This window comes from Eucalyptus grandis, chromosome 5 (assembly GCF_016545825.1).
Source record: "Eucalyptus grandis isolate ANBG69807.140 chromosome 5, ASM1654582v1, whole genome shotgun sequence".
Classification (NCBI taxonomy): Eukaryota; Viridiplantae; Streptophyta; class Magnoliopsida; order Myrtales; family Myrtaceae; genus Eucalyptus; species Eucalyptus grandis.
Genome location: NC_052616.1, coordinates 60,579,841 through 60,606,756, shown reverse-complemented (window position 1 = coordinate 60,606,756; position 26,916 = coordinate 60,579,841). Strand labels below are relative to the sequence as shown.

The following is a 26,916-nucleotide window of genomic DNA, read 5'->3' as shown; positions in this document are numbered from 1 at the left end:
GGCGAATGGCTTCAATTCGTGCCCCTGAATTTATTACAAACGCCCATGCTTTTTGTTGACTCTGTATATATGGAAAGGGGTTCTTTGCAGGAAGGCGTATGTTAGACCCAAGCTAGGAGAGCTTGTTCAGTTGAAGTTACATCGTGAGTTTTGCCAAGTAAGATTGGATGTCCTCTAGAAATAGGAAAGATGAATTTATGTCGGAGGAGCTAGTTAGACCATTCATTATGCATATTACTACAGAATATGTTTCCTGAGAACTTACCATAGCTACTAGAATCGATTCACCAATTGTACCTTATGGTTTAGTTTGATCCGAGGTCAAAACAATATGTATCGATAAGATGACTTGCAATCTACTAAATTGCAAAGAGATTCTGGTAATTCACTGTCGAATGGACAATCGGACACATACCAATGAATTCAATTGAAATTTCGATCGAAATTGATGGAGTTCTGTTGTAATTTTCCAAGTATGTTATAGCTTGAAAAAACGAAAAAACATCTTATGCTTTGCAATCTGGCGAAACTTTGTATGTTTAAAACACGATCCTTGTGCTCACAAAACCAACGGGCTGAGATATCTTTCTATACACAGAAATCTTGTCCTACACTTCTTGAAATTTTCCCTAACTCTAGTGTGCACGACACAAAAAATATATGTTTCACCAAACTCTACAATTTGATTTGATTCTCAGTTCAAGATTCATTATTGTGATTCGGTCTAAACCATGAAAGCAACACAGTTAGTCATAATGGGATGATACTATTAACAAAATCACGTCAACATCTAGGCAAAAAGTTCAAACACAGCGAAATCTCTCACGATCCCAAAGATTTCACACTAAAATCATTCTTTGCGAAGACTCTTTTGATGCTCCATGCGGATGACTTGCAGAAGGTCCGAGAGGCTAAGATCAGCCTCAAACCAAGCAGGGTCCAATCTAGCTGTACAGCCATCCTTGCTAGCCCCGCGGCCGCCCCGATCCTTGCCGTCGGGGGTGGCAGCCGGTGCAGAAGCCTTGACCGAGCTTGACTCCGTGGTATCCCATTGGAAGTCGACGAGCGCACGGAAGAATTCCTCGTCGGAGAGAAGATTGTACGGCTCTCGAGAACGCTTAGAGCAGTTCTTGGTTAGAAAATCTTTGTCTTGGGCAGTCCTGGCCAGTGGAATCGGAAGGGTGATTGTGGCTCGTGAACTCATTTGTAAGTGTCGCAGTGACTGAGGAAGAGGTTTCGGGTTCCCATTTAAGCAGTGCTCGGATGAATCCTAGCTCTAGTAAGTTTCGAACTGATTAACGTTGTAAGGAGAGGAAAAGGAAACATGCGCCTCGGACTAGGAGTAATGCTAGGTGGATCACTTTGTCGACTTAGATCACTTCCCAGATTATTTCCTAAATTGGACTTCTCATGATCAGCGTCAAGCCTAGTTATTGTCGCGTAGTCATCAGCTTTTATTCCCAATTCTGGCATCAAATTATCATAGATAATCAAAGCTGGAGAAGATATTGTATACTCGACCATTAAGTTTTTTTATAAAAAAAATTGTGAAAAGAATTACACGTGATCTTAAAACAGGAGCACGCATGCATTTGTTTCAGATTGGGATAATTACTAAATTAAGTCCTAAATCTATTTATTTATGCCAATTTGGTTATAAACCTTTTGATAGATTGTCAATTGAGTCATTTTGATTAATTTTAACTAGAAAACGCTAATGTAAATGTTGGCTGTTTTTTGTGACACTGCCCGCACTAACGTCAACAACTTTCATAAATTTTTCTATTTTTTTCTCTTTTCTTTGCATTTTTTTTCTTATTGTGTTGACGAGGGCCACTAGCGACTATGGTGACCCCTGTTGGAAAAATGAAATAAAAGCAAGGAAAAAGGAAAAAAAAAGAAATTTCAAAAATTGTCCACTAGGTATTGGCCATCTTAGTGACATGATGGACATCCATGTCAATAATTTTCAATCAAAATCGGTTGAAAAAGCTCAATTGGCAAATTGTAAAAGGGGTTCACGACTAGATTAGCCAAATTAAAAAGGCTTATAATTGAATTAGCAAAAATACAATATATTCAGAACTTTTTGAAAACTTTCTCTATCTAGGTTGAAGAAAGAGGTTGAATATCCAAATTGATCTAAGAGCCAAAGTAGAAGCAAAAGGTCAAAAAAAAAGAAAAAAAGAAAAAGAAAGATGTAGTGCCAACTAATATATTTGACGGCGTTATTTTTCTGTTTTGATATCATCTGAAATTTTTATGGGATAATTACAGACCATATGAAAAACTTTTCATTTAAGCCGTGTGACAAGGTAAAGTGAATATGTATGATCATAGAGAAAGATGTAAATTGAACATAAGCTTTTCTTTCTTTGAACAAATGCACAAACCCGAAGGCCACTTGTCCTGATGACGAACATGTGAGAAATCCACATTCATCGATACATTATCATGGGCAAGTAATAGATACACTGGGATCATGCGAGCTTCGCTTATATCCATTGTCAGATCATGCGAACCCACTTCATTTGACTATGCTAATAAGATTTTTTTTTTTTGTCCTTATCTCTCTTATCTCCATTTAATCACCATCTGGCTAGTAAAATCTATTTAAACATATGTTGTTCGAGCAAATATTATCATTTAATTAGGTTAAGAATTATTATCATATACACAGCAGGAGTTAAGGGGACGATCCTCGTGCTTACAAAACCAACGGGCTGCAGAATCTTTCTATACACAGAAACCTTGTCCTACACTCCTTGGAATTTTCCCTCAACTTTGGTGTGCATGACATAGAAATTATATGTTTTGCCGAACTCTACGATTCAATTCGATTCTCAGTTCAAGATTCACGAGTTTAGTATTCCTACTCCGAAATTTGTCGTGATTTAGTAACTAAGGGGGCGTTTGGTAACGTTTCCGTTTCGGGAAATAATTTTTGAAAAGAAATAGTTTTTTTTTTTTTTTTTTATGTTCCAGAGAACAATTTCTAAGTATAAAAATGCGCTTGAACTCGCAAAATTTTCTACTCCAGAAATAGAAATGCGTTTAGTAAACTTGTATATTTTTTTTTTGTTTCTTTTAATTTTTCAATATTTTTCTTTTTTTTTTTCCTTCTTTCTTTTTCTTTTTCTTTTTTTCTTCGCTTTTCCTTTAGCGGCAACCTACCGATGAGGCTGAGTCTCGCCAAGCCATCGCCAAGTCGGTGTCGCCCAATAGTGGCCCGGCGAGACCGAGCCTTGCCGGTTGATGCGAGGCTTAGCCTCGCCAAGCTAGGGCAAGGCCGACCTTGCACCACTTGGGCGAGGTTGAGCCTCGTTAGTGACCTCGCTTGGCCACCGGCAAGGCTCAGCCTCTCCCAGGCGGCGCGAGGTCGGCCTTGCTAGGGGCTAGTGACGCTTGGCCTCGTCGGGGGCCTGCAACGCTCCAGCGAGGTTGCCGGCCCTCGACGGACAGTCGCGGCCATGGGCTGAGGCCGGCGACTAGCCAAAAGGAAGAAGAAGGAAAGAAAAAAGAAGAAGAAAAAAGAAGTGTTTCTCGAATTGTTCTCGGGAATAAGAACAAATTTTTTTTCTACTTCTTGTTTGTTTCAAATCTATTTCCGAAAACAAAAATATAGATTTTTGTTCCGGAACAAAAGTGTTAACGCATTTATGTTCTTTTTTTGTTCCTCAGAATAAAAGAATAGAAAATTTTCTTCCGGGGAACAGAAACAAAAATAAACAAACATGCCCTAAACCACAAGAGCAATACAGTGAGTCATAACAAGATGACACCCATAACAAAATCGTGTTGATATGTACGTAAAAATAATAAGTTCAGGCACCGCAAAATTTCTCCCGATCTCAAAGATTTTACACGAAAATCATTCCTTGCCATGACTATTTTGATGCTCCATGCGGATGACTTGCAGAAAGTCCGAGAGGCTAAGATCAACCTCAAACCAATCGGGGTCCAATCAAACTACACAGCCATCCTCACCAGACCTGTGGCTGCCGGGAGTGGCCATCGGCGCAAGAGTGTCAACCAAGCTTGACTCCCCGGCATCCCATCGGAAGTCGACGAGCGAAGCGGAGAACTCTTCGCCGGAGGGAAGATTGCACGGCTCTTGAGAAGGCCTAGAGCCGTTCCTGGTGAGAAGATCTCTGTGTTGGGTGGCGGCGTTGGCCATTGGAAGCAGTCCCTGGAGTGATCCTAGCTCTAGTAGATTTCGAACAGACTAACGTTGTAGGAAGTGGAAAAGGAAACTTACGAGTAGGATTAGGAGTAAGGCTAAGTAGATAACTTTCTCGAATTAGATCACTTCCCGGATTATTTCCTAAATTAGACCTGGCATGATCAGCGTCAAGCCTGATTATTATCGCGTAATCATTAGCATCTAATCTCAATTCCGGCATCAAATTATTAGTTAAAGCCGGAGAAGATATTGTACATACTCGACAATTGTTTTTAAAGAAACTTTTGTGAAAAGAATTTCCACGTGATCTAAAACAGGACCATGCATGTGTTGTTCAAGATTCATGATCTCTACGTTGGGAGAATTACTAAATAAATTCTAAACCTATTGTGTTTATGCAAATTGAAATTTTAAATATTTCGATTTTATCAATTTTAATATTAAACCTTTTGGTAAATTATCAATTGAGTTATTCCGTCTAATTTTGACTAGAAACGCCTTTTACATGGCACTATCATTGTACATTTTTCTTATTTGAATTTTTCTTTTCTTTTCTTTTTCAAATTATTTTTCTGACAAGGGCCACCGGCGACTCTCGCCAGCACAATGAAAAAAAAAAACAGACAAAATTGAAAAAGAAAAAACATTAAAAATATTAGAAAAATTTATAATAATTGTCCACATTAGTGTTGGCCATCCTAAGTAGCACAGCCAATATCTAGATTAGTGATTTTCAGTTAAAATTAATTAAAATGGCTCAATTGACAAATTGTAAAAAAATTTACGAGCAAATCAGCAAAATTGAAATGTTTGGGACTGAGTCTGCGTAAATACAATTGATTTAGAATTTTTTTTTGTAATTTTCCCTATCTAGGTTAAAGAAAGAGGTCCAACGTCCAAATTGACCTAAGAGCCAAAGTAGAAGGAAAAGGTCAAAAATAGAAAGATGTAGCGACAAACAATATCTCTAACGGAGTTCTTTTTCTGTTCTAACACCACGTGAAATTTTTACGGGATGTTTACGGATCGTGTGAAAAACTTCTCACTGAAGCCGTGTAACAATGTAATTGTTTTTTTGGGTCTCACTGTAAATTGAATATTGTGACATTATAGAGAAAGATGTAACTGAACATAAACTTCCCTTTCTCCGAACGAATGCACAAAACCGAAGGCCACTTACTCCAACAACGAATACACAATCAAGTAATGGATACACCGGGATTATGTGAGCCCATCTCATATTCACCGTCAGATCATGCGGAGGCCACTTCATCCGAGCATGCCATTAAGATTTTTTTTGCCCTCATTCTCTTATGTCCATTTAATCACCGTTTGGCTGCTAGGGATGAGCATATTGGATCGCCTGGACCGGATCGGATCAGCAAGTTTGGTCCGGCTCCCGAGAATATCAGTTTAATTCTTCGTTCCATAAAAATGAAACGGTGATTTTCGGTCAAGTTCCTAGTTCTGGAGGAGGGGGATCGGAAAGATTTTTTTTTTAATTAAAAATATATTTTTAATTTCTTAAAAATAATAATAAACCCTATTGTTGTAATAACGTAAGTATTTTTTTTAAAAAAATTTAGATTTTTTGTTGCTAAGTGGCCGGTCCATTAGACTAGACCGGTTAGTCCCATTGGTTCCAGATCCTAGAACCATCGATTCAATTCCCATCCCAAAAATAGGAACCGATTCTCTCGGTTTGGTTCCCAATTTCACTTAGGAACTGGACCGGATCAAGAGCCGATTTCCCCACTGGCTACATATGTTATTCCGGAAAAATCTATCATTCAATTAGGTTAAAAATTATTATCATATACACGGTGTTTATTTATTAATTTTTTAACACGGCGGAAGTCTAAGGGAACTTTTGTCGCGTGGTCCAAAAGTCGTCGTGAAGTTTAATTTATATCCATCTGTCAAATAATCTATTTAGCTCGTGTAATAATTTATTTTGTAAATATCCTGACTCTTGAACATATCATATAATGTTCTCTTTTTAGGGCTACGTGCCCTTAATTAACTTTAGGATTAATTAAAAATCTCAAATTATCTCTTCTGTACCATATTTACCAAAAATTAATTTTTGCATTAGAAAATAATGCAAACTTGTACACCCATTTTTCGAAAATCTGTTACAATTTTAATTTTGCCCCAATTTTTTTTAAGATTTAGGTACATTTATCACTAGTATGTCAATTTAGATTCTTTTCCGACACAAATTAATTTTGTGTAAATATAACACGGGTATATAATTTGAGATTTTTTATTATATTAACCTTTTAACTTCCCAAGAAACAGGAGACTTCAACGTAGCTAGGGGATAGACCCATGCATCTTCTTTTCTACTCTGGCGCATCCGTAGTGTTTCCAATTTGGAGTGGTGGTGCAGGAGGGTCCACTGCTGTGCTTCGCGTTCTTGATGTTTCGGTGCTGGTCTTGATTCTTGCTGGTTGTCTCGTCCTTTCCGGTTGGGCGATGATGTTTTGTTTGGTTTTGGCTTGGGGTTCGGAATTTGTTTAATATATTTGTGACAAATTTATCAAAAATTAATTTTTCTAATCACCAAAAACCCAAAACTGATATATATGACAAATTTACCGCAAAATAATATTTGGATCACTAAAAACTTCAAACCGGTACATTTATTATAAATTTATCATTGTTAGTTTCCATTAAATGAGATTAATATTGCGAAAAATCGCAAACTAATGCACATATGATGAATAGAGGCTAAAACTCCAAATTAATAAATCCGTCAATCGGCATGTTTCATTCAACTTAGTATTTTTGATAGAAAAATTTAACGGAAATTAATGAAGAATAAATTTGTCACAAATATAGTAATTCATAATAAATTTATGACTGATGTATCAATTTATGGTTTTTTAACGATACCCACCCCAAAATATAAAATTTGACTTGGTGAGAGTTGAAACTCATGTGGACGCGAGTGGACCATGGCATGTCATGAAACCCTAAGCACGAACCCTTGACCCGCTGAACCTTGTACCCCACGTTGGATGTGGGTGGGCGATGTCGATCGTGCCCTAAGCCCAGAAAAAGCAATCTGATATGCAGGAGAAGCTTTATAAAAGATGGTGTATAGACTAATCCGTGTCGATATGCTTTTCTATCTAGACAACTATAAAGAAAGCAAACGCAGCAGTGGCGAAAGAGAGCTGCCAAAGGCGATTTCGTCATCGTCATCGTTCTTGGCCATGTTGGTCGCTCGTGTGGACGACGGTGTGCACGTTGAATGCTGCGAGTTGGCATTGTCTTAACCGGAGAGAACGAAAGCTAGTGAACAAAAGGAGGATGGCCAAGTGGACCCCATGAAAAGAGAGTGGCATCTCCACTAATATAAAGGGCGATTTTTCTCAATCATCCACACAATTTTTTTTTTCTTCTCTTTCCAATTTTCGGTAATGGGAAAAGACCACGGTTCACGTGAATAAGTCACTTTACCACCGTGTGGTTCACTAAAGAAAAGAGCTAAGGGGGCCGGTTGTGCTTCGTGCGAAATTGGTCTAGACAACACCCAATTCTCTATAAAGAAGAAATGACATGAACGGTGTAATATTAGATGTTGTTTGCTTTTCACTCCGAGGCTAATATGAGTGCAATGTAACCATCACGCATTGTGTGGCACATTGTATGCTTTGTAGGCTCTACCTCATCCTGAATCCGATAGAAGAAAATATAGATCCATAAAGTTCTAAAGCCTAAAACAAAGGATGCGTTTAGAAGTACATGTGCACATCTCTCTCTCTCTAAAAAGAAGATAGAAGCATGTTGGGTGATGCAAGTGAGATGCCTTGTCCTGTGAGAACAGTGTACAGCGTTTAAGCTTGGGCCCTGTCTTGCAGCTTCACGTTGATGTCGTGAAACTAAGATTGGCTTTCGCTAGGGGCAAAAAGGAACCATGTTAAAATATATTCCTTAAATGCACCAATCCCCCCCCTCTCAATTAAAACATCGAATGCCAATTTGGTTTGTGAAATGGACCACCCACATTCTTCGATTGGGATGTATTACTCCTCATAAAGCAACGTCGCACTTAAATGAGTTCGTACTGGCATTTTGAATTCTCGCCTTCAAAAGAAAACAACACATCCACCCGAAGATCATGCAGTCTTCTTTTTCGTTTTGTTCGAATTCCAATTCGCGCATGATCTGCATCAGCGTCCGCTTAGAAACCAATCGCTAGAATCATGGTACATGACACTCACAATTAGGATAAGCGATAAATGGTGGGGCATTTTTACAATCACATCCACGAAAATGAAGCATGACCACTAACTAAGTATGAGAGAGAGAGAGAGAGAGAGAGAGAGAGAGAGAGAGACCTCAACATCGTATGAAAGAGTTGAATAGGTTCATGTTGGGGTGGGTTAACTTTGACAACGTGGTCTATTTCTTTTCAGCAATTAGATCTAATTTTGATGATGTGGTATTTATTTGACAAACGATACAAGTGAATACATTCAAATCAAGTCTCTTCGCCCTATTATTATTAGCAAGTATTGAAATGAAAATGGAGATTAGTGCCGTAATTCTATTTCAACCTTTCTTCTTTCCAACCAAGACTTAGGAGTTGATAATGTCGGGCACCACCGACGAGACGACACCAGTGCAAAACAAAGGCAAAAGCCATATATAGGCAAAGAGAGAAAGCCCGAATACGACATGATATGATTGCTAGTGAGGTACGAAGATGTAATGATACTTTTTACACTTTGGACAATGAATGAAGGTGGTGGAAGGGGAACAGGCAAAAGCAGGAGGGAGGAAGGATGGGAGGAGGGAATACATCACAAGGGGCGTTCTTGATAATTTGATGGAAGGAGAAGGGCCCCTCCTCGTCAAAAGGGGGGGCCGGCATGCATGACGGACAGGTGAGACATCGCCAGCCCCTGTTTGGGTTGATTTGGACCCCCTTCAGTTTCGGGACACGACCCACCAATCCTGAATTATTGATCTTCCCGCAAGGACATGGAAAAAGAAAACGAAGAAATGCAATAGAGAGAAAAAAAACATGGGAAAAGCTTCTCGCTTTGCGCTTCTTTCTTGGCTTTGACCCCTCTCTCTCTCTCTCTTTTACTGTGCTTGATAGTCCACCAGAAGCGGAGGCCACCTCTCTACTTTTAATTTAGTGTCGAGCTCTCTCTCTCTCTCTCTCTCTCTCTCTACACAAGGCGTAGATTGCGCTCGCATGTGCTTTTTTTTTTTGGGACTAGCGCTTGCATGTGATTATCTTTTAGGGTCGGCAGACCTTTGGAATACTTTCCCTCCTCTCTCTCTCTCTCTCTCTCTTTTACTGTGCTTGATAGTCCACCAGAAGCGGAGGCCACCTCTACTTTTAATTCAGTGTCGAGCTCTCTCTCTCTCTCTCTACACAAGGCGTAGATTGCGCTCGCATGTGCTTTTTTTTGGGACTAGCGCTTGCATGATTATCTTTTAGGGTCGGCAGACCTTTGGAATACTCTCCCCCTCTCTCTCTCTCTCTCCACACGAGAAAGTGCTCCTTCAACCAACCTCACTCCCCAGTCATCATCCAAAATGGACCCAAAAAATAAGCATTTTAAAAATAACTTAAATTAAAATATTCTTCTCCTACCTAGCTCGTGGTTCTCCTTCACTCATTCGAGCATTATAACCCTCACTCGTTTTCGACTCACTTTCGTTCACTCATGCTCGTTCATCTTTTACTCTGAATAATTTTGTTGTTCATATTATTTGCTACAAAAAATGAAAAAAAATAAAAAGAAAAAAAATGGGTAGACCCTAAAATCATATTATAAAAAATAGGGTAAGTTGTCGAGTCAGGGTTTATAATGAACATGATGGGCTCTAAATCCCAAAAATTAAGAATCGATTTTAACGGGATATATTCCAGATTTCAAATTCCAGATTTGTAACCTATTTATCCTCCTCCGAACTGATCACTCTTACTCTTACTGAACAAGCCCGTGTTGAAGCATTTCAAAGACTAGATAAATTACTTTTATGAATTATAACTACAACATCTTAACACATGATTTTTTTCCCCTTAAAATCATGGAAAATCAGTAGAAATGGACGATTTCTTGGGAGAAGTATAAAACAAAAAAACGGGGGGAAATTATTCCAAAGATCTGCCGGCCCTAAAAAATAATCACACGCTCAAACACGCGCAGGCGCAATCACGACAAAAAACGGCTGTCCTACGCTCAAACACACACAAGCGCAATCACGACAAAAAAAACAGCTGTCCTGAACGCCTCGTGTTAGAGAGAGAGAGAGGGGGAAAGTATTCCAAAGATCTGTGGCCCTAAAAGATAATCACACGCTCAAACACATGCAAGCGCAATCACGACAAAAAACAGCATGTTCTGAAGTTCTGATTCTATGAACGCCTTGTGTAGAGAGAGAGAGAGACCGAACCAGTGGCAGCCCCGTAATTCTAGCTCAAATCCCTGCCTTGTTTCGCTCGCCCGCTCCTACAAAAGGCCCCGGGCCTCCAGCGAGCGACTCTCGAGCTTGCTCGCCGTCCTTCCTTCTCTCTTCGTCTTCGCTCTGTTCGGAGTTCCCCTTCGGCGTTGCCGGAAGAGCGAGGCAGCGGGAGAGGGCGGAGTGGCGGGGGAGAGCTCGGTGGTCGCGTGAATGGCGGATCTGAAGTCCAAGTTCTTGGAGGCCCACGCCGTCCTGAAGAAGGAGCTGCCGGAGGACCCGGCGTTCGAGTTTTCCGATGATTCCCGCCACTGGGTCGAACGGGTTCGTCTCAAAATCTCGACTTAGTTTCCTTCTCTGGTTGTTTGTTTTGGGGGTACTGCGATTGGGAAGTTTAGCCGTGTCTGTTCAGTTCTTGGGTTGCCGTGGTAATGGCCGTGGTCTTCTTGCGGTGTTGGATCGTGGTATTGTCGGGTGCGGGGTTGTTCTTCGCCCGGATGCGTATGTGGGTAGCCACCCGGATTCGAAAATGCGGTGGTGGGAAGGATTTGGATATGGAATCGATCGAGTTGAGCCTAAGGAGTTGAATTGAGTTTTCATATCTTGAGCTGTGTTGATGGGGATTTATTATTTTGGTGGGTAGCACAACTTTTTTCTTATTGTTTGATGATGACCAGGAGAACTATGGGAAACCTGATCCAGCAAATGTCGCAAAAGTGAAAGCCCTCTACCACGAGATCAATCTTCAGGTTTTCTTCTTTACTTTTTTCGCTTCGATTGGTAATAATGAACATGGACCGATTAATGGCTGTCATATGAGAAACTGTCAGTTTTTTCTTTTCTGTGCTTCTCTGTCATATGTGATCTCGTTCCTTTTCTTTCCTTTCTTTCGGAGCTGCTCTTTGATTTCTTCCCGTCGGAAATTTGTTTAACAAATCAAGTGTATATTTCCTTGTCTTACGTAGGAAAAGTGGGAGGAAGTTGGTCAATTAATAAGTATGGGGTGTCTTTAGTGTACCTAGAGAAATGATTTCAACCATGAAGATTGATCTCGTGATTTGTGGCAAACAGGAACACCGCGTCAAGGATTGCATTCACCGCAAGGGTGACATTCCGACGGTGAAGGCAAATGCAAATCTGATTAAAGGGAATTATGTGGCCATGATTTCAACCACGCTTTCAAACGCAATTGTTTTTGAAATTAATGATGTGATGGCTATGGTTTCTGAAATTAATCCTACCACTGTCCAATCCGGTTGGTGGTTAGATTCTGGAGCAACAGTTCATGTGTGCAATGACAGATATATGTTCAAGCAATTTGAAGATATTGTTGACAAGGTTTTGATGGCAAATAATGCTTTTGCAAAGGTTGCTGGAAAAGGCACGGTGGAGATAGACTTTACTTCTGGAAAGAAGATTACACTTTCTAATGTGTTATATATACCTGAAATTAGGAGGAACCTAATTTCAATTGGTTTACTTTGTAATAGCGGGTTTAAGGTTTTGTTTGAACTCGGCAAGGTTTCATTGTTGAATGATGATAGGGAGGTTGTAGCAGAGGGTCATGCCAAGGATGGCATGTATCAACTAAGTATCAATAATAATATTTCTAGTTCTGCTTATATTGTTGAGTCTTCATTTTTATGGTATAGTAGGTTGGTACATATAATTATTTGTTATTTGAAGAATATGAAGAAGTTAGACTTGATAAATTTTAATGGCGAATTTAATAAATGTGAAATATGTGCTAAGTCCAAGCTTACTAAGAAACAATTTCCCAGTGTTAAACGGAATTCGAATTTTTTGGATTTGGTTTATAGTGATATATGCAAATTCAATGATATGCTAATATGTGGAGGTAAAATATATTTTATTACCTTTATGAACTTGGACTCGTGCTAATCATACGCCTATGGAAGTAATTTTTTGTTTGTTTGGGCCCCTATTAGCTCCTTTTTATGACTTTTGTTGAATTGACAAATGGATTTTGACCGTCCATAGGGAAAGTCCCTGTCGGATGAGAATTAAGGACTCAAGAAATAATTTGATTGAATTACTGAATTAGTAAGTGTTTCTTCTAGTCCTTTTATATGTCTAAGGAAGGAAAATACGAATATGGTGTCTTGTTACCTTTTGACAATGTTTTAAAAACTCGACTACACAAAGCTTGACCTACTTTGAATATCATCTGATTTAAGATGATTTGAATTCGAGCCTTTCTAATGCTTAGACAAGTTTGAGCTCTAGTTTGATTTGGGGCAACAACATATTCTCAATCGGTCGAAATTCAAATGTCCAACCTTTGATCGGCTAGCTGCGAGTGTTGAATTATGTTCATCGAGACAGTTCAATAGAATGAGAAAGAAATCTTTCATCGACCACTTGTGTTTCTTCCTTACGAACAATCTCTTCTATTCTAAGTAATCGGACATTTCGATAATAAAAAGGGAGCTGTTGGACATTTCATTATGTAAAAACATTGTCTTCCTTTTTGTTCACGATGCACAAGCCACGTGGGGTCAAGGCCAGTACAGCTCATCATCTTTCAGGGGTTGGTTTCCCACTTTTGCTTCAGGCAAGTGATGCTTTGGACGACAGGATTGGGATGACAATGTCGTCTTGTTCCAACTTCACCTTATAAATGAATAGATGTAAACCATCGGGATTTCTTGCCAGTGAACACCCCTTCCAACGTGGAAAGGAGGAGGGGGGGTTGAATCCCTTCTTTGGGGGTTGGGGTGGTGACGATTTAGCCAAAGATGAGTTTATTTCACACCCTATAAGAAGATAGGACAAAAATCTGAGAGTGAGAGTTAGATTAGGAATAAAGTAGGACAAAAAAAATGGATAGATCTACCCGAGGAGAAAACAAACTTGCCCATATCCGGTCGGGGCCGTGTCGGGTCGATTTGGGTCGGGCAAGCTTGGCCATGATCACCTCTACTTTCAATTGACGGGAGCAAGCGAACGAAGAAGCGGTTGGAAGTTTGGAGGCCACTTAAGGCCTCATAGCAAAGGGCCCATGATGGGCAGGTTGAGCCCGAGGAGAAAGTGAACTTGGCCACATCCATTCGAGGCCATGTCGGATCGAGTTTCTTGGGCAAGCCCCGCCAGATTACCACTAGTTTCGATTAACACAGGAGTTTGCAAATGAAGGTTAGAAGTTTTGGAGCCCATTATAAGCCTCATGGCAAAGGGCCCTTGTGGTTGGGCCGAATGTTGTGATAAATAACTAGACCACAGAAAGGACAAAAGCTAATTTATTTTTGATCAAACTAAAGCATCTCATCTATTCATATGTCGGGAATTAAGTTTTGTTACTAGGGTAATTGATTCTAGAAGGGGTGAGCTTCAGATACTTGGTCAAGAACCTATCCTATTAGAGTGGGTTCTTGATTTTTGCAATTAGGAGCCGAACCAATTCTAGGTTCATCCAAGAATTGGGCCTAAATTTAAGTGAAACAAATATTATTTTAGGGAAATATATCGCGTAAACGAATTATGGCATTGTGGTTAAGGCATTTGTGTATTCTAACCTTCTCAAGTTTTAAACTCATCTCCAACGTATAATAAAAAAGAAAAAGAAGCTAAAATCGGCCTTGATGATTTGCGATATAGAATTGGGAATTGAACTAGTAAAGGTTAGTGTCCCAATTTTTTTACCCCGGAGCCTATTTGGTTCATGTGAACGGGTTAGTACCTGATTAGGCAAGACCAATTTAGTTTATTTTTGGATTGAACTGACCTAATTGCTCATCATTTGCATAACTGATGACTCAACATGCAATATATAAAGCATACTAGAAGATGCTACATCTTTTAAATGAGTGACGCGATATCATCAGGTTATGATTATTGCAATTTCTTAGTTCAACCGTGAACCAAATTTAGGATCTTCATACTTTTTGCACCACTAGTAAGTTTGGAGATGCCTTTAAACGACAATTGACTTCGACACGAAAAAAGAGTGAATATTATTAAAAATCTCATACTAGTATCTTATGACACACTTACCATCAAACTACTTTCCATTATATAAGAAATTCCTAAACTAGTATTTTTATGACACATTTACTTGAATTAAATTTTGTCTCATGAAAAATCCCATATTGGTTTTCCTAACTAAAAGAAAAACTTATAGAAAAAGTCATAAAGTTATTGTAAATCATTTTTATTTGGGCAATCTAGTTTTAAACCTTTTTAACAATTTTCCAATTTAATCATTTCGATCATTGTTGACAAAAAATCGTTGATATGAAATTGATCATTTTAAGTGGCACAGCTAACGTCAACACAATTATTATTATTATTTTAATTTTGTTAATTTTTTTTTTTTTGTCATTGTGGTCAGTGAGGGCTTACAAACCTTTGTCAACCATTAGTGAGGGTATCCTATGTAGTAGCTCGGACAACGAGCCTTGTCTGTAGTAATTACAAAGGATTATAAAAATTGTTTATGTCAATCCTAGTGGCTCTATGTGATATAATCGGCATGTAATCCGTGATTTTCAATTAAAACTGATAGGAATGACTAAATTAACAAATTGTCAAAAAATTTAGCACTAAATTGATCAAATTAAAAAATTGTCATTTGCACAATTTGGTTGTAATTTTCCTAACTAAAATGTATTCCTCCACATCATATCCCAAGCTGGTAACAAAGGGTATTTGGTTTGGGTTTTGAATTTTTCGGTGAGGCGAAAATTGGTAAGAGGAAAACGTGTCTATCAACTTTAAGAATTTTTGTCCAATGAAAGTTTTACTATTAGCATAAGAAAAACGCCACCAAAGCATATGCCTCGGTCTCATTCGACGAACCGCACGCACGCACGCGCGGGCAGAATCGAATTCCGCCACTTGTCCCCCATCGTCGAAGAAGAAGAAGGAAGCAATGGAAGTCGAGAGCTCGACCACCGGCGCGGCGGCGCCGCCGCTCTCCTCCGGCAACTTCCGAGAACTCTTCGACTCCGTGGACGCCTTCCTCTTCGACTGCGAGGGTCCGGCTCCGACGCCACTTCCTCGGACCATTTCGTCGCGTTTGAAATTTGGCTGATCCGGTCGCGTGTTTCCTTCGTCGTCGCCAGGTGTCATCTGGAAGGGAGACAAGCTCATCGACGGCGTTTCTCAGACTCTCGACTTGCTCCGATCCAAAGTAAACCGTTGCGCTTTCTCTCTGTTCCTGTCTCGTTCATCATTTGCTTGTGTGTCGTTTGAAAATTCCGAGGTTGTTGTCGGCGTGTGGGAATTTGGCAGGGGAAGAAGCTGGTGTTCGTGACGAACAACTCGAGGAAGTCGAGGAGGGAGAACGCCAAGAAATTCGGTTCTCTCGGGATTTCCGTGAGCGAGGTTCGTTTCCGTTGCTCTTCTTTTGCTGTTGGTTGTCGATCGAATGCGGGGTTTCGAAATCTGGGAGTGGTTTTTGGTCGCAGGATGAGATCTTCTCGTCGTCGTTCGCGGCCGCCATGTATCTGAAGGTCAATGATTTTCCTCAGGACAAGAAGGTGACGCTTCTTCTCGTGGTTCTCCTGTCTGAAAGCATAGTGCATTCTCTATTTGAGGCGTATTAATCGCTAGACGCTAAGTTCAATGATTAGAACAAAACTGTTGAAGTGACCTTCGGCTAATTTATGAGTGAGAACGTTTGCGCAATCCTGATAGGCCGATAGTCGTAGTTGTTAGATAAGGCGGGAAATTTGTAATTTCTAGTCGAGTGTTACGACTTGAATAGGCCTAGCGTGTAGCATACGGAATGCTAGTACGGCATAAAGACATCTTGGAATGGAAGTGGTTTGCGAGATTTTACCAAAAAAAGTAGCAAAAATGTGACATCGCAGTTGGTTCATAGAGGTTCTTCGATAGTAATATGACTTTGTGGAAGCACTTCACAAAGAAATGTGACTCTGTGGAAGTTGCTTGGAGCAAACAGACCAAAGCTTTGTCCCAGAAAAATACAATTTTTTAGGAGAATATGGCATTAGGGGAGCTCGATCATATAAGAAGATCCATGTTATTGATTCCATGTCATGTCAAAGGCTTAACTGTTCCATTCGTCAGTGTGTGTTGTGGAATATGGACATTCTAGTCACCACTAACTTGCATTGCTCTTCTGTTTATTGACAAGAAAAAGAGGGAATTTTGCTTCAGTCCTATTCATACAAGTCATCCATTTTGCTAATGGTTAGTTTTCAACATGTCGTTCAGGTTTATGTGATTGGTGGCGAAGGCATTATAGAGGAACTCCAGCTTGCTGGATATACTGGCCTTGGAGGTCCGGTGAGAACCTTGTTCACCTACATGATGTTTTAAGTGAAAAGGAGACGATGTCGTTACTTGAAATGTGCTTTTGAGCTATCCGTTATTGCTTTTATACATCAAGAAATCAGGTAGCGAAATAATGGGAGAAAAGGGCTCTTTCACACTGACTAGTGACATCGAAGACTTCATTTGCAGGAAGATGGCAAAAAGACAGCGGAGTGGAAATCAAATTGCCTTTTTGAACATGACAAGAGTGTAATAGCTATTCAGGTCTTGTATGTTTTCTCTTCTAGGTTTGCTGCTCTAAGAAGGAACTTGCAACTTCTTCTTTTAGGTTGGAGCAGTCGTGGTTGGGCTTGACCCCTTCATCAACTACTACAAGCTTCAGTGAGAAACTCTAAATCTTTTGTTCATCTTACTATTCACATATCTGGACTGTTCTTTCAATGTTCTTGAAAGTTTTCCAGGACATGACTTCTCACTTTGTAGTAACAGAAAATGCTGAAAAGTTCTTATTGCAATTACATCAATAACTATGAAATGACATGATGAATTGCTTCTGTTGTTTACGTTGATGCATCTACTGTGAAGTCTTTACATGATGGGAATTGGCAGTGTTCGAGAACTCCTTTTGCGTTCTGCTGAAAGTCATATTAAGAGTACGAGTATAATTGCCACAGGTTTTGTCGTACACCAGTTCTTTGTCCATCTTGAAATCCTTGTACTTGGATGAGGAAGATGCTGGAACAGCTTGCCCTGATTCACACTGTGCAGTGAAACGTGATCTTTGATGCATATAATGATGCTCTGAGTTTCAAATTCATGCTTGGCTTTCCCTTTCGTTCTAAAGTAATGGGCAATCATATGGTAGGTATGGAACTCTCTGCATCCGTGAGAATCCAGGATGCCTTTTTATTGCGACAAATCGAGATGCAGTAGCACACATGACTGATTTACAAGAATGGCCTGGTATTCATCTCTGTCTATCGCTAAATGGCAGGAAAGTATCGTTAACATTGAGAGCTAATTCATATTTGGCTTTCAGGTGCTGGCTGTATGGTTGCAGCCATCTGCAGTTCAACTCAGAAGGAGCCTATAGTGGTTGGGAAGCCATCAACCTTCATGATGGAGTTTTTACTAAAGAAGTAAAAAAAATTACTGGGACAGAACTCTTCTCTTTCTTTCTCATGATCGAATCTCCTTATTGTCCTATCCATATGATTTTAGATTTGTAAAAATATAGACAAAGGAGTCCGCTAATGCTGGGTTATGGAACGTCAAATTGAATTTCATCCATTGTATAGAAACTTTTGAAATGCTAGTGGAGCGGGAGTCATCGTTAAGACGCTGAATGTGCAGCCTTTCCTGGTGCAGGTTCCAAATTGATTGTCCCAGGATGTGCATGGTGGGTGATCGATTGGACTCCGATATCTTATTTGGGCAGAATGCTGGCTGCAAGACTCTGCTTGTTCTTTCAGGTAGGGACTCCATCTTTAGCGGGCAGGGAAGTCTATCGTCCCAAAACTCTTTGGTTTTCTAGTTTTAGTCTTCAATGAACTTCCTAAATTCACTCGTCGTGTTCAGTGCATATCTTGATTGCTCCTTCTGCATCTGCAGGTGTGACAACTCTATCTGCTCTTCAAGACCCGGCAAATGATATTCAGCCGGATTATTACACAAACAAGGTGTCCGACTTTCTCGATCTATTAGGAGCGTGACCCTATCAGGCGTGATAGTCTTTCTGGCATGTCAGACTTTCTTTGCCTGATTATTTAAGTCCACCATTTCTCCCTTTGACAATAGGGAAACACAGAATACTGGCATGAACAGGTTTCAGCTGTGTTTCTTTTTCCTTTTCTTCAATAACCAAGTCCGGAAACAAATTCGGTGAACTGAGATAAACTGACAATCACATGAAAAATACACCGCAAAGCCTAATTTGTAAGGCGAATGGCTTCAATTCGTGCCCCTGAATTTATTACAAATGTCCATGCTTTTTGTTGACTGTGTATATATGGAAAGGGGTTCTTTGCAGGAAGGCGTATGTTAGACCCAAGCTAGGAGAGCTTGTTCAGTTGAAGTTACACCATGAGTTTTGCCAGGTGAGATTGGATGTCCTTTAGAAATAGGAAGGATGAATTCATGTCAGAGGAGCTAGTTAGACCATTCATTATGCACATTGCTGCAGGATGTGTTTCCGGAGAAATTACCGTAGCTACTAGACTCAATTCACCAATCGTACCTTATGGTTTAGTTTGATCTGAGGCCGAAACGATATGTATCGATAAGATGACTTGTAATCTACTGAATTGCAAAGAGACTCTGGTAATTCACTGTTGAATGGACAATCGGACACATACCAATGAATTCGACTGAAATTTATGGAGTTCTGTTGTAATTTACCGTGTATGTTATAGCTTGAAAAAACAAAAAAAATCTTATGCTTTGCAATCCGGCGAAACTTTGTATGTTCAAAACACGATCCTTGTGCTCACAAAACCAACGGGCTGAGATATCTTTCTATGCACAGAAATCTTGTCCTACACTTCTTGGAATTTTCCTTAACTCTAGTGTGCATGACACAAAAACTATATGTTTCGCCAAACCCTACAATTCGATTTGATTCTCAGTTCAAGATTCATTATCGTGATTCTGTTTAAACCATGAAGGCAACACAGTTAGTCGTAATGGGATGATACTATTAACAAAATCACGTCAACATCTAGGCAAAAAGTTCAAACACAGCAAAATCTCTCATGATCCCAAAGATTTCACACTAAAATCATTCTTTGCGAAGAGTATTTTGATGCTCCATGCGGATGACTTGCAGAAGGTCCAAGAGGCTAAGATCAGCCTCAAACCAGGCAGGGTCCAATCTAGCTGTACAGCCATCCTTGCTGACCGCGCGGCCGCTGCGATCCTTGCTGTCGGGGGTAGCAGCCGGTGCAGAAGCCTTGACCGAGCTTGACTCCGTGGTATCCCATTGGAAGTCGACGAGCGCACGGAAGAATTCCTCGTCGGAGAGAAGATTGTACGGCTCTCGAGAAGGCTTAGAGCAGTTCTTGGTTAGAAAATCTTTGTCTTGGGCGGTCCTGGCCAGTGGAATCGGAAGGGTGATTGTGGCTCGTGAACTCATTTGTAAGTGTCGCAGTGACTGAGGAAGAGGTTCCGGGTTCCTATTTAAGCAGTGCTTGGATGAATCCTAGCTCTAGGAAGTTTCGAAAAGATTAACGTTGTAAGGAGAGGAAAAGGAAACATGCGCCTCGGACTAGGAGTAATGCTAGGTGGATCACTTTGTCGACTTAGATCACTTCCCAAATTATTTCCTAAATTGCACTTCTCATGATCAGCGTCAAGCCTAGTTATTGTCGCTTAGTCATCAGCTTTTATTCCCAATTCTGGCATCAAATTATCATAGATAATCAAAGCTGGAGAAGATATTGTATACTCGACCATTAAGTTTAAAAAAAAAAAAAATTGTGAAAAGAATTACACGTGATCTTAAAACAGGAGCACGCATGCATTTGTTTCAGATTGGGATAATTACTAAATTAAGTCCTAAATCTATTTATTTATGCCAATTTGGTTATAAACCTTTTGATAGATTGTTTTTTTTTTGGTCAGTTCTACTCTATTCCTACTGCCCTGTCTCTTGCAGGGAGTGGGAGTCGAAACCCACTCCTGAAACTTACGTGTCCCCACTCCATCCCCCGTCAAGAAGGTGGTGATTTAAACCCCTCACCTCCCCCTTCCATGTTGGAAGGGTGGCTACTGGAGCGAATCCTAGTGGTTTTTTGAATTGAGTCATTTTGATCAATTTTAACTGGAAAACGCTAATGTAGATGTTGGCTGTTTTTGTGACATTGCCCACACTAACATCAACAACTTTCATAAATTTTTCTATTTTTTTTCTCTTTTCTTTGCATTTTTTTTTCCATTGTCTTGACGAGGGCCACTACCGACTATGGTGACCCCGTTGGCAAAATGAAATAAAAGCAAGGAAAAAGGAAAAAAAGAAATTTCAAAAATTGTCCACTAGGTATTGGCCATCTTAGTGACATGATGGACATCCATGTCAATAATTTTCAATCAAAATCGGTTGAAAAAGCTCAATTGGCAAATTGTAAAAGGGGTTTACGACTAGATTAGCCAAATTAAAAAGGCTTATAATTGAATTAGCAAAAATACAATATATTCAGAACTTTTTTGAAAACTTTCTCTATCTAGGTTGAAGAAAGAGGTTGAATATCCAAATTGATCTAAGAGCCAAAGTAGAAGCAAAAGGTCAAAAAAAGAAAAAAAGAAAAAGAAAGATGTAGTGCCAACTAATATATCTGACGGCGTTATTTTTCTGTTTTGATATCATGTGAAATTTTTATGGTATAATTACGGACCATATGAAAAACTTTTCATTTAATTCGTGTGACAAGGTAAAGTGAATATGTATGATCATAGAGAAAGATGTAAATTGAACATAAGCTTTTCTTTCTTTGAACAAATGCACAAACTCGAAGGCCACTTGTCCTGATGACGAACATGTGAGAAATCCACATTCATCGATACATTATCATGGGCAAGTAATAGATACACTGGGATCATGCGAGCTTAGCTTATATACATTGTCAGATCATGCGAACCCACTTCATTTGACTATGCTAATAAGAATTTTTTTTTTTGTCCTTATCTCTCTTATCTCCATTTAATCACCATCTGGCTAGTAAAATCTATTTAAACATATGTTGTTCGAGCAAATATTATCATTTAATTAGGTTAAGAATTATTATCATATACACAGCAGGAGTTAAGGGACGATCCTCGTGCTTACAAAACCAACGGGTTGCAGAATCTTTCTATACACAGAAACCTTGTCCTACACTCCTTGGAATTTTCCCTCAACTTTCGCGTGCATGACATAGAAATTATATGTTTTGCCGAACTCTATGATTCAATTCGATTCTCAGTTCAAGATTCACGAGTTTAGTATTCCTACTCCGAAATTTGTTGTGATTTAGTAACTAAGGGCGCGTTTGGTAATGTTTTCATTATGGGGAATAATTTTTGAAAAGAAATAGTTTTTTTTTTTAATGTTCCAGAGAACAATTTCTAAGTATAAAAATGCACTTGATAACTCTAAAAAATTTCTACTCCAGAAATAGAAATGCATTTAGTAAACTTGTATATATTTTTTTTTGTTTCTTTTAATTTTTCAATATTTTTCCTTTTTTTCTTCTTTCTTTTTTCTTCGTTTTTCCTTTTAGCCGGCAACCAATCGATGAGGTCGAGTCTCGCCAAGCCATCGCTAGGTCGGTGTTGCCCATAGTGGCTTGGCGAGACCGAGCCTTGCCGGTTGGTGTGAGGCTTAGCCTCGCCAAGCCAGGGCAAGGTCGACCTCGCTCCGCTTGGGCAAGGTCAAGGCCACCGGCGGGCTCAGCCTCTCCCGGCGGTGTGAGGTCGGCCTCATTGGGGCTAGTGATGCTTGGCCTCACCGGGGGCTGCAACGCTCCGGCAAGGTTGCCGGCCCTCGACGGACCCGGTCGCCGGCCATGGGCGAGGCCGGCGACTAGCCAAAAGGAAGAAGAATGAAAGAAAAAAGAAGAAGAAAAATGAGAAGAAAAAAGAAGTGTTTCTCGAATTGTTCTCGGGAACAAGAACAAAGTTTTTTCTACTTCTTATTTCTGTTTCAAATCTATTTCCGAAAACAAAAATATAAATTTTTTTGTTCCCGGGAACAAAAGTGTTAACTCGTTTCTGTTCTTTTTTTGTTCCTCGGAATAAAAGAACAGAAATTTTTCTTCCAGGGAATAGAAACAAAAATAAACAAACATGCCCTAAACCACGAGCAATACAGTGAGTCATAACAGGATGACACCCATAACAAAATCGTGTTGATATGTACGTAAAAATAATAAGTTCAGGCACCGCAAAATTTCTCCCGATCTCAAAGATTTTACACGAAAATCATTCCTTGCCATGACTATTTTGATGCTCCATGCGGAGGCTAAGATCAACCTCAAACCAATCGGGGTCCAATCTAACTACACGGCCACCCTCACCAGATCCGTGGCTGCCGGGAGTGGCCATCGGCGCAAGAGTGTCAACCAAGCTCGACTCCCCGGCATCCCATCGGAAGTCGACGAGCGGAGCGGAGAACTCTTCGCCGGAGGGAAGATTGCACGGCTCTTCAGAAGGCCTAGAGCCGTTCCTGGTGAGAAGATCTCTGTCTTGGGTGGCGGCGTTGGCCATTGGAAGCAGTCCCTTCAGTGATCCTAGCTCTAGTAGATTTCGAACAGACTAAAGTTATAGGAAGAGGAAAAGGAAACTTACGAGTTGGATTAGGAGTAATGCTAAGTAGATAACTTTCTCGAATTAGATCACTTCCCAGATTATTTCCTAAATTAGACCTCGCATGATCAACGTCAAGCCTGATTATTATCGTGTAATCATTGGCATCTAATCTCAGTTGCAGCATCAAATTTTTAATTAAAGCCGGAGAAGATATTGTACATACTCGACAATTGTTTTTAAAGAAACTTTTGTGAAAAGAATTTCCACGTGATCTAAAACTTGACCATGCTTGTGTTGTTCAAGATTCATGATCTCTACGATGGGAGAATTACTAAAGAAATTCTAAACCTATTGTATTTATGCAAATTCAATTCTAAATAATTCAATTTTATCAATTTTAATATTAAACCTTTCGGTAAATTGCCAATTGAGTTATTCTGTCTATTTGGACTAGAAACGCCATCTTACGCGGCACTATCATTGTACATTTGTCTTATTTGAATGTTTTTTCTTTTTCTTTTCTTTTTCAAATCATTTTCCCGACAAGGGCCACCGGCGACTCTCGCCAACACAATGAAAAAAAAGCAAACAAAATCAAAAAGGAAAAAAATAAAAAATATTAGAAAAATTTATAATAATTGTTCACATTAACGTTGATCATCTTAAGTAGCATGGCCGATATCTAGGTTAGCAATTTTCAGCTAAAATTGATTAAAATAACTCAATTGACAAGTTGTAAAAAAATTTTACGATCAAATCGGTAAAATTGAAATGTTTGGGACTGAGTTTGCATAAATACAATTGATTTAATTTTTTTTTGGTAATTTTCCCTATCCAGGTTAAAGAAAGAGGTCCAACGTCAAAATTGATCTAAGAGCCAAAGTAGAAGGAAAAGTTCAAAATAGAAAGACGTAGCGACAAACAATATCTCTAACGGAGTTCTTTTTCTGTTCTAACACCACGTGAAATTTTTTCAAGATGTTTATAGATCGCGTGAAAAACTTCTCACTGAAGCCTTGCAACAATGCAATTGTTTTTTTGGGTCTCAATGTAAATTGAATATGTGCCATTATAGAGAAAGATGTAACTGAACATAAACTTTCCTTTCTCCGAACGAATGCACAAAACCGAAGAACACTTACTCCAACAATGAATAGGTATATGTCTTGGGCCCGAGAGGACCCAATCACAATCAAGTAAAAGATACATCGGGGATTATGTGAGCCCATCTCATATTCACCGTCAGATCTTGCGGAGGCCACTTCATCCGAGCATGCCATTAAGATTTTTTTTTGCCCTCATCACTCTTATGTCCATTTAATCACCGTTTGGCTACTGGGGATGAGCATATTGGATCGCCTGGATTGGATTGGATCAACTAGTTTGGTCCGGCTCCCGAGAGTGTTGGTTCGATTCTTAGTTCCATAAAAATGAAACTAGTGATTTTCGGTCCAGTTCCTGATTCTCGGAAGAGGCGGGATCGGACTAGATTGGAAATTTTTTTTATTTAAAATATATATTTTTAATTTCTTAAAAATAGTAATAAACCCTAACGTTGTAATAACGTAAGTACTTTTAAATTTTTAAAATTTTTTTGTTGCTAAGTGGCCGGTCCATTAGACTAGACTAGTTAGTCCAGACTGGTTCCCGGTCCTAGAACCATCCGATCTGATTCCCAGTCCCAAAAAATAGGAATCGGTTCTCCTGGTCTGGTTTTTGATTCTACTTTGGAATCAGACTGGACGGAGAGCCAATTATCCCTACTAGCTACATATGTTATTCCAAAATCTATCAATTAATTAGGTTAAAAACTATTATCATATGCACGTTGTTTATTTATTAAATTTTTAACAGGGCAGAAGTCTAAGGGAACTTTTGTCGCGTGGTCCAAAAGTCGTCGTGAAGTTACTTTATATCCGTTTGTCAAAAAATCTATTTAGCTCGTGTAATAATTTATCTTGTAAATATCCTGACTCTTGAACATATCATATAATTTTCTCTTTTTAGGACTACGTGCCCTTAATTAACTTTAGGATTAATTAAAAAATCTCAAATTATCACACCTGTACCATATTTACCAAAAATTAATTTTTGCATTAGAAAAAAATGCAAACTTGTACACCCGTTTTTCGAAAATCTGTTACAATTCTTAATTTTGCCCCAATTTTAACTTAAGATTTAGGTACATTTATCACTAGTATGTCAATTTAGATTTTTTTCCGACACAATTTTAACCTTTTAACTTTACGAGTGGATATTTCTAGGACGCCGACATGCCCGTCTCTTTCAAGTTCCAAAAATCTTTTATCCAATATAATAATTTGAATTTCTTATTCGTTAATCCGTTTTGGATCTTCAGTCATCCAAAATCTTTACGTAGTCCAAGGGCATGTGACACGGATCATTATTCTTTTCGCTATGTCCCAATGGGAACTTTGAAAAACTCCAAACTTCAACTTTCAAGTCGTTTGGACTCATGCAGGAGAAGGATTCTCCTATAATTACCATGCAACTTATTACTGAAAGGGGGAACAAATGAAAGAAGGGTCCACACTAGTGCAAAATTTGATGTACTTGAAAGTTGAGAAAAAATTACCGAATTGGTCTTAGATTTATTGTGCATATGCAAATTCAATTTTAAAATTTTCAATTTTGCCAATTTAGGTATAAGCATTTGTGCGAAATTTCAACGTATTCTCTCTAGTCAATTTTCGTAAGAAAAAAAAATAAACATGGTTGTCCATTCATCACCAGCCTACCTATGTAGCATGCCTCTATATCAGTGACTTCTAGAGAAAATTGGCAGGAAAAACTATCGGTAAAATTAGAAAGTTTAATATTGAATTGGTATACATACATTAGGGTTAAGACTAGTTGAACAATTTTCCCTTATAAAATTGATTTTAAGATAATAAAGAAATGAAATGGTTATTTATTTCTCCCTGGACCTTATGGTGAAGAGTACCTCTTTTGCTGTTATATCCAAATCCAAGTGGATAAGAATTTAACCACACTTGAATATATTTCAATTTCTCATGATCTATCACCAGATCAGAAAAGGAAGGACCACTCCTTAACGCAGCTCATATTTTTTCCGTGAAAAATCGTGGAGATGCATGTGGAGCTCGTAACTCTATGCTATATATACGTTATTATATATTTATTTATATATTATTTTTGAAAAAAGAAAAATGAGGATGATAATTTCGTTGACTGTGCACATCATTGGTTTCTAAATTGACTTCGAAACTAGAGAAAAAGGAAAGGAGTGCATGTGGAAGTATGCTCGAAAGCTTGCCTTCTTATTGGTTCGTCCGTAATACACGCCACGCAAGAATTCATAAAGCCTGCAAGAGGAAGACATAATTAATGTCCACGTAATCCCTGTTAAATCATGGTTTATCAACAGGGTTTTGCTTGTTTTTTAGTGCGGAAGTGGGTGGATCTAGGGTTACCCAGCATCGGTTGTCGGACCATTCCCTTATTGCCGGCCTTGATTTCCGACCGCCACAGCCTTTGAAGTTTGAGTGAGCAATGGTTGGTCCTAAATAAGATCTTCGATTGGATATTTCCTTGTTGAGCACATATTCGACGAAATTCGTTCGCATTATTCACTTCACTATGGCAATAAAATATAAGGTTAGTATCACAAAATATCAAATTTTTATATATTTGTGACAAATTTATCAAAAATTAATTTTCTAATCACCAAAAACCTAAAACTAATATATATGAAAAATTTATCGTAAAATAATATTTTG

The 26,916-nt window shown here is 39.1% G+C and overlaps 1 protein-coding gene across 1 annotated transcript; it reads left to right on the top strand.

Moving 5' to 3' along the window:
• The first annotated feature begins 15,450 nt into the window (after positions 1-15,450).
• Positions 15,451-18,904, top strand: LOC104447514 (phosphoglycolate phosphatase 2). The gene is made up of 11 exons (XM_039311857.1): positions 15,451-15,612; positions 15,700-15,767; positions 15,869-15,961; positions 16,045-16,116; positions 16,817-16,888; positions 17,066-17,125; positions 17,205-17,257; positions 17,742-17,839; positions 17,916-18,015; positions 18,245-18,348; positions 18,488-18,904. The coding sequence occupies exons 1-11, from the start codon at positions 15,507-15,509 to the stop codon at positions 18,586-18,588; spliced, it is 927 nt and encodes a 308-aa protein (XP_039167791.1). The 5' UTR covers positions 15,451-15,506; the 3' UTR covers positions 18,589-18,904.
• Positions 18,905-26,916: the final 8,012 nt, after the last annotated feature.